Source organism: Hippocampus bargibanti, linkage group LG17 (assembly GCF_051943395.1).
Source record: "Hippocampus bargibanti isolate YZ-2025 linkage group LG17, ASM5194339v1, whole genome shotgun sequence".
In the NCBI taxonomy this organism is placed as follows: Eukaryota; Metazoa; Chordata; class Actinopteri; order Syngnathiformes; family Syngnathidae; genus Hippocampus; species Hippocampus bargibanti.
The window spans coordinates 7261205-7269334 of record NC_142750.1 but is presented as its reverse complement, the minus strand read 5'-3'; the positions used below and the strand labels follow the sequence as shown (position 1 = coordinate 7269334).

The following is an 8130-nucleotide window of genomic DNA, read 5'->3' as shown; positions in this document are numbered from 1 at the left end:
CATGTCTTAGTGTAACTCGTAAATTCAAATATTTCACTTCCTGGCAAACCACTTTTGAGACACTAATTAGAGGCCGGGCGTCGGTTTTCACGTGGTTTGTTTGCATGCCGACTTCACAGTGCAGAGGTCGTGAGTTCGAATCCCGCTCCGGCCTCCCTGTGTGGGGTTTTCCCAGGCTGGTTCTGACAGTACTCCGGTTTCCTCCCACATTCCAAAAACATGCATGGTAGGCTGATTGAACACTGGAAATAGTCCCTAGAATGGTTGTTTGTCTCTGTCATTGGGAGTTCGCCTTATACACCGGAAAATATGGTAATTCAATTTGACTGACATGCATCTTACTGTATATGTCAATTCATGAAATTAGACCATTCATTGTAGGTGCGCCTTATACTACGGTGCGGCTTATACACCACAAAATACGGTAAATTAAATTGCAGTTTTTTTCGTGCTTTTTTTCCAAGCTAAATTCTCTTTCCAACTTCAAATTTTATTTACATATTTATATATTTTTTAATTTAAATCATTCAAATTCCTTTATTTTCATTCAGTTAATCTTCTTCAAGGATGTCTCTGGGGAAAAGTGCCCCTCTAACTGAGAGTGGCGCCTGATGGCACACAGCCGCTGAGCAGAGGGACGGAGGGTGAAGCCAACCACGGGCTTCAAATCCAGCTCGTCCTCAGAAATCCCAGGTGGAGGAGTGAAACGGAAGCGCTGGAGGAGGGACGTGAAGAAAAGGAAGAGCTCCATTCGTGCAAGACCCTCGCCCAGACACATCCTGCGACCTGCAAAGAGGACATGCGTTAAATGACTGAAAAAGTTTCAGGAGTGTACGTGCGGGGAGTGTACCTGCAGAGAAGGGCAAAAAGGCATCCCTCTTGACGAAGTTACCCTCCTCATCCAGGAAGTGTGAGGGGTTGAATGTGTTTGGCGTCGCCCATTCGCTCTCATCATGGAGGACGGAAGTTAGCAAAGGAAGGACGGCGGTCCCCTTTGGGCAAAAAGTGCCTATTTACAGCTGTGTTGACATATCCGACGTGCAACCCCCAGAAGCTAGCTAGCTAGCTAGACACAGATAGCTCGCTAGCACAGAGATAGCTATCACAGAGATAGCTATCTAGCCAGACACAGAGATAGCTAGCCGTACGGACACACGGACGGACGGACGGACGGACAGACAGACAGACAGACAGACAGACAGACAGACAGACAGACAGACAGACAGACAGACAGACAGACAGACAGACAGACAGACAGACAGACAGACAGACAGACAGACAGACAGACAGACAGACAGACAGACAGACAGACAGACAGACAGACAGACAGACAGACAGACAGACAGACAGACAGACAGACAGACAGACAGACAGATAGATAGATAGATAGATAGATAGATAGATAGATAGAGCAGACTTGCTCAACCCCGAAATTTCAAGAAGCACACCTTTTGGATGAAGTAACCCTGAAAGGTGATGTCTTTGCTGGTTTGATGCAGGATGGCCATGGGAACGATGTTAGCCAGCCTCTGCGTCTCGTGGATGACGGCGTTCACAAAAGGCAGGTTCTTACGGTCCTCTGTTTGGACCTGTCGGACTCCGATCACCCTGCTCAGCTCCTGGTGGACTTGATCTGTGTGGAAGATTGAGGAAAAAAAGTAATTACAACTGAAGCCAGGAAGAACTTGTGTATTTGTATTACAGTAAAGTCTCGTTATATCGATATTCTCGGGAGTCACAAAAAATGTCGATATAACCGTACTGTCGATATATCCGTCCTGTGCCGAACTGCATAAAAAAAAAGGGGGGGGGGGGCAATACGTAAATGGTGGATCTTTGATATGACATGTAAATTTATCATTGGGTTCATGGATTGCGTATCTAGCATGCTTTTTGTACAGTAGTGAAGTGAAAAATAAACTTGTGCATCAAATAAAAACGTCTTTACACTTTTTTAATGACTATTTCCTTTAAAAAAATGCAATCAATGCTAAAAAAACCCTCACGTCGTTCTATGAAACCACGGACGCCAGCATGTACAAACATATTAAAAACAGTGAATGTTGCAAGCGATAAAGATATCTGAATGCAACACAATTAAATACATGAATGAAAAACCAAAACTGCAACGTTTACATTACTTACGTTGATTCTGCTGCACGTCACGTCAAACTCTTTAAACTCTAAGTAAGATTGTACGTCCGTAACACCTTGCAACGCTTGTGTCTTTGTTGGTTCTTCATCCTCGTCATTGTGGGAATCTTCTGAGGCATACTTGGCTTTAATTTCGTGTTGGATTCTCCTCAACAGCCACGATCGCCTTGTATTTCCTTCCGAGGTCACAATTCTTTCGTTTTGCTATGGTTGAAGACGGTAGCAATATGGCGTCTGCTCCACTGCAAGACACGGGAGCTGGTCATGTAACCAAGTCACGTGACCAAGTCACGACCAACGGCGCGACCGATACAGATTTCGATAATGGTGGTACTGTATAGAAACCCCTAAGCAAATATCGATTCACCTTAACTATCTTTTGTATCGATATAAACATAACAAAATGGCTGGCGGGAGATGAAAAAGAGCACCGTAGTAACCAGATTATCGTAAAAACCACGAATCGTACTAAACGGAACTAATTATACGTAAAAAGACTAGAAATGTGCACGGGAAATGAAAATAGCGTCGTAATAAGCAGTATTATCAATATAAACAATATCGATATAACGAGACTTTACTGTATGAGTAGCACCTTGAATTTGAGGGTACTTGGCCATGAAAAGAACAGCCCAGCATAGTGTGTTGCTTGTGGTGTCTGTGCCTGCTCCGAACAAATTGAGGACGCTGTAGAGCAAGTTTTCATCGTGGTAGTGAATCTTCTGAGTTTCGTGCTTTAAGGTAAAAAAGAAAACACATAAAGTTGGAAACTCAACTTTGCTTGGTTTTTGTTGATAAATTCAATCCAACCAGGGGAGTCTAACAAGATGGCTGACATATCATGGAAATTATTCATTTGAATCCATTAAAACATCGCATCCTACCTCTGGATTTTTCATCCGTGTGCAGAAAACATCGACAAAGCCTCTACAAACGTGAGGGTTGAGCGTCTCCTTCAGCTCGCCTATAATGTTTCTTGCGTGCTGCTTCGTAATTTCCACGTTACGCATCAAAATCTTCCACGTTTTGAGACAAGGGCGCAGCCAGGGGAAAAAATTGTATATCTGTGATGGAGCAAAAGTAAAAACATTTAATATCGTTTGTTGGGGAGGAATAGTAATGGGTATGATAAATAGAGTTTTTAAATAATGCATAATTTAGGAATTAAAAGCTAAAACCCACTTGTCCCACTTTTTTACCCAAACACACACACACACACACACACACACACACACACACACACACACACACACACACACACACACACACACACACACACACACACACACACACACACACACACACACACACACACACACACACACACACACACACACATTTTTGCAACAAGGTGGGGATGAGGTGTATGACGGATTTGCCCCGCGGGGACCCAATTTCAAAATGTGCCTCTCGTAGACTCTTGTCCACCCAACCCACAAACACACACACACACACATTCCTGTTTCAAAGGTTTTGTGAGGTCCGAATAACTCCAGATAAGGAGGAAGGACCACCATTGCTGATAAGTTTAGAGAAGAACTATAGTGTTACATTTGAAAACTAAATGTCACCCCATTTCCCACTTCAATTTCTTTAAAAACAAAGACATTAAAAAGTGGACTTGAAAATGAAAAAACAGCAGGAGTGAGGTTTCTGAATGGGTACATTCAAAGTCCTCACCCCTGTAGTGAATTTGGTTAAAAAATCATTTTACTTTTTGTGGTATGAACTTTTTCCTCTCATTAAACACACACACATAAACACACACAGTGAGTAAAAAGTGTGTGTATCCAAGTGAAATGAAAATATACACCAAAAAAAATCATTTTGGATGAATTTGTGAGGACCTCTCTGAAACTTAAACAGATGCACATACAGACCCTCTAGTAGCCTTTAGAATGAACAACTTGTGAGGACCGGCCAAAAGGTCCTCACTTGTCAAAAATGTCCTCACTACGTGTGGTATAAAATGTTAGTGGTCCTCACAAGACTAGTCATACAAACACACAAACACACATACACACACACACGCGCACACACACACACACACACACACACACACACACACACACACACACACACACACACACACACACACACACAGCTTTTATCAATACAGTATTTTGTTTTAATCTTCATTTTAATTACTCTTCTTTTTTGTAAATTATTATATCAGGTATGATATGCCGCTGCTCACCCGAAGAAAAACTTATCCTTTGACTGTAAAGTGAACTTGAGAGTTTTGAAAGGGGCTTATAAATTGAATATATTATTATTATTATTATTATTACCGTGATTGCAACCGATCCTGACAGGTAGATGGTCTCGTGATCTCTCTCAATCATCTCTTGGAAAATCTTGTCTTCATATTCAAACCTCTTTCCAAACATGATCGCCGAGATGATATTGGAAGCTGCGTAGCTAATGCTTTTAGAATTGTCAAAGGCTTTGCCTAGGATGGAGTGAAAAAAAAAGCATTAGAAACAGTCGCAATGAACTGTGGCATCTTTGTTACAGTTTTGATACGTTTAAAAATTGTGCTTTATGTACCTTTGTGTTGTTCAAATTCTTCAATGAGGCAGTGGCACTCTTCGATGATTTTCTCTTCACTGAGCCTCTTACCCATCCCGAAGTCTCTCAGGGTCGTCAAGGTGAAACGTCTCATTTCCTTCCATGAATCCCCGTTGGCAAATATGATGCCTGGAAGCAAGTGGCAACTATTTCGACAGGCGCTCAAAAACAATCCCATGTCATTCAATTTGGGTCTTAGAGAAAATTCAAAAGAAGCTTCAAGGACAACCAACAAAAATTTTTTGTTTCCTAACTGACATCAGAAAAATGTGTGTTCTACATACTTGGCAATAAAGATGATTCTGATTCTGATTCTGATTCTGATGAACAAATGTGCAATTTACTTTTATCATTCACACCTATGCATTGCAAATGATCCCAATGATTCTACAACTTGAACAATAAATTGGTATCTAAAAATATAATAATGCACGTTAAGATGAAATGATGTTAATATAAAGAAAGGAATTTTTAAACCATTGTTTTTGTTCCTGATATTTGGCATCTTTTGCTCGGTCCAAGTGCATCAATAGCAGCTGTCATGTCCTGACTAGCTGACACGTTCACAATGTCATTTAAAGGACAACCGACGTCTCCGGAAAAGTTGTGTCCATAATTTGTAAAATCACTTCAAATGACTTCGACTGAGCGTATTTGATAAAAATTCCATGGCATATCACTATATTTTATGTTTACGACTCGCGCTGAATATTCAGGAAGTCTTGTTTTCGAGTTTGTGACGATTCCTGACGTGATATCACGCCAGGAACGCCCCTGACCGAGAAAGCGACACACAATGCATTTTGGGTACTTTGTTTGGTCTGAAAACTTTGTGTTGATGGCGAAATTAGAAGGAAAACACATAAATAACGCGATGGTGAATCGTTGTGTGTTACACCAAGACTACTATTTGATACTAGTTGACACAAATTCCCAGCAGACAAATCAGCCCATTTCCAATAGAGCTTGGGCGCCATCTTGTGCATTTTCTGAGACGCTACATTGGAGTCCAGACGCTTCAAAATGATACGGAAGGACTTCTTTAATCCATTGCAAACATGTATGCTTTCCTCTTCAGAACTATTTGAAGCATATTCATAACTGGATGAGTAACAAGAAAGCATCTTCTCTGAATCTGAAGCCATTGTTTCGATTCAAGAGCAAGGCAAGAGATCCTGACGTGACGTCACGAACAAGGGGGCGGGACCTTATGAAACTCGCCATTTCCGAGGTCCTTTTGAAGTAGTTTTGGGACACTTTAAGTCAGGGGTGTCAAAGTCATTTTTTGCCGCGGGCCACATTGTCGTTATGGTTTCCTCTCGAGGGCCGTTATGAATTTGGGGAACCCATTAGAATGTTTAAATCCCTTCAAATATTACATATAGAGCACACAGCAAATTAATGAATAACTCGTTTTCAAATCTGAAGTCAAGAATAATGACTTATTGTGGTTGACATCCAAAAATATGAAATTTTGGCTCAGATTTTAGCAATCATCATGGAATTTAACAAGTTTGATTTGCTTTTGTGGGCCGAAAAAAATGATGTGGCGGGCCGGATTTGGCCCGCGGGCCTTGACTTTGACACCTGTGCTTTAAATCATTTTTATTGGTGTTTTGCATTTGACTATAAATATCAGCCTGCGTGTTTTGGGTATTTTAGATGCTATAAAACGTTTTTCTGATGTCAGTTAGCAAACAAAAAAATGGTGTCGGTTGTCCTTTAAAACTACACACAATATACCTTATTTTATGTATAATAAATGTGCTATGGTATTGTAATTAAAGAAATAAACTGTACTATATAATAAAGTCGTTTTATTTACCTTTGTGATGGTCGTTGATGGCTTGATGCAATGGATAGCTTTTGGGCTGTTTTGTTTAACAGGTCCCGTGTGTCCCCAAATATTTATTCTTAATTTATGTCAATCGATTAAAAATAGAGAAAACTAGCATCATGGTAACGTTTGATCAATCATAGTTCCATGGTTCAAGACAATTTTCCTTGTGTCTAATAAAAGCTCACATGAGGAATATTTTCAATTACCGTGTCCTTGGTTGAAATCGTAGAATAACGGATTGATGTCTCTCTCCCCAAATTCATCAGCATTGTTAATGAGAGCCTGTCGAACTGTCTTGCTTCCGGCCAGGATAACCACCTTCTTAGGTCCAAAATTGACGGTGAAAACCGGTCCATAGGTTTTGGATAGCTGACAAAGAAAATTCAGTTTAATTCAAATATAATCCTGCCCTTCAAATGAAAACGTTGTCATTTATTTGCTATATTTGAGAGCAATGGGTTATGAGACTCTTCTTTTGGAAAGGTATAATATTCCGCGAATTTGCTCTGTTGACATATTGATTCAGTACAGTTCAGCTTAGCTTCGAGCAGTATACTTTATTTTCCCAAAGGCTAAGTTGAAACCCGAGCCTGTGCTTTGTGGTCATAGTCGTTGTACTGTGCATAATGGAACACTAAATCTCTGTTTTTTGTGTTCAATTTCTATAGTGTATTTTTAGAGAGAGAGGGAGGGAAAGAAAACAGAGTTGTGTCGTGGCTGTTATACTGGAGTGGGTCCAATTACTTTTGAACATACTTGGGTTAAAATTCCTTGACAAGAAGAAGATTTAAAAATAACAAAAACAGCACTGTACTCAAAAGTATTTCTGAAAACTTTTTTAGCTTGCACATTCCCCCTCTGTATAAAACTAAAATTCAAAATAATACAACACAACATAGACTCAACGGTATTTGCTTGCATGACAGAAATAAAGAATCCCTCACATTGAAAAGAGACTCATCCAGTCTTTTGAGATCCACCTGAAGCAGGTTACCGATCAGGGGGAGCGGTCTTGGCCCCGGAGGTACTAACTTAGGCAGGCTTCGGAAGTTCAAGTGGGTGAAGAGAAGACGGACAGCCAGCAATGTGGCGAAAACCCCCGACAAAGACAGCCAAACAGGAGCCTGCAGCAGATCTTCAAACATCTTCAAGCAGGCATCAAATTCTGTAAACACAATCTTTGACTCCCTCTAAAAAGTTGAGGAGGAGCTTTTAGATAATGTGTACCAATCATAATCCACTGGGTGTGTTTGAGGGGTGCGCTAAGCGAATCACCAATACATTCAAGAAGCATACAAAGGTCATGTCAGTGTATGATCAGACAAAAACACGTTGTAGAGCATGTGAACACTTGAAAAGGGTAGAGGGTGAAATGTAAAACAAGAGAATTCCAAGTAGCATTTTTACCAGCACGGGATATATTCCAATAGCCGCTGCCAACTAATAAAATAATAAAGTGCCATATACAGTGATACTTTGGCTTACAAACTTAATTGGTTCACAAACAGAGTGTGTAAGGCGAAAAGTGTGTATCCCAAAAAATAATTTCCCATAGGAAACCATTA

At 40.5% G+C, this 8130-nt stretch overlaps 1 protein-coding gene across 1 annotated transcript; it reads right to left on the bottom strand.

Annotated features, from left to right (window-relative positions):
• Positions 1-358: 358 nt before the first annotated feature.
• LOC148885467 (cytochrome P450 2K1-like) lies at positions 359-8130 on the bottom strand. Its single transcript, XM_089019246.1, has 9 exons — positions 7510-8130; positions 6772-6934; positions 4705-4854; positions 4446-4606; positions 3039-3218; positions 2750-2888; positions 1449-1633; positions 851-992; positions 359-786 (listed from the first exon to the last, which is right to left on the bottom strand). The coding sequence occupies exons 1-9, from the start codon at positions 7708-7710 to the stop codon at positions 548-550; spliced, it is 1560 nt and encodes a 519-aa protein (XP_088875372.1). The 5' UTR covers positions 7711-8130; the 3' UTR covers positions 359-547.

Bases quoted from the DNA above. Each gene is read 5' to 3' on its own strand.
- LOC148885467 (XM_089019246.1), bottom strand. From the start codon at position 7,710: ATGTTTGAAGATCTGCTGCAGGCTCCTGTTTGGCTGTCTTTGTCGGGG. The intron at 1,634-2,749 runs GTGCTACTCATA...TCTTCCACACAG, and splicing joins CAAGTACCCTCAAATTCAAG to ATCAAGTCCACCAGGAGCTG. The intron at 993-1,448 runs GTGTGCTTCTTG...TTTTGCCCAAAG, and splicing joins AGGGTTACTTCATCCAAAAG to GGGACCGCCGTCCTTCCTTT.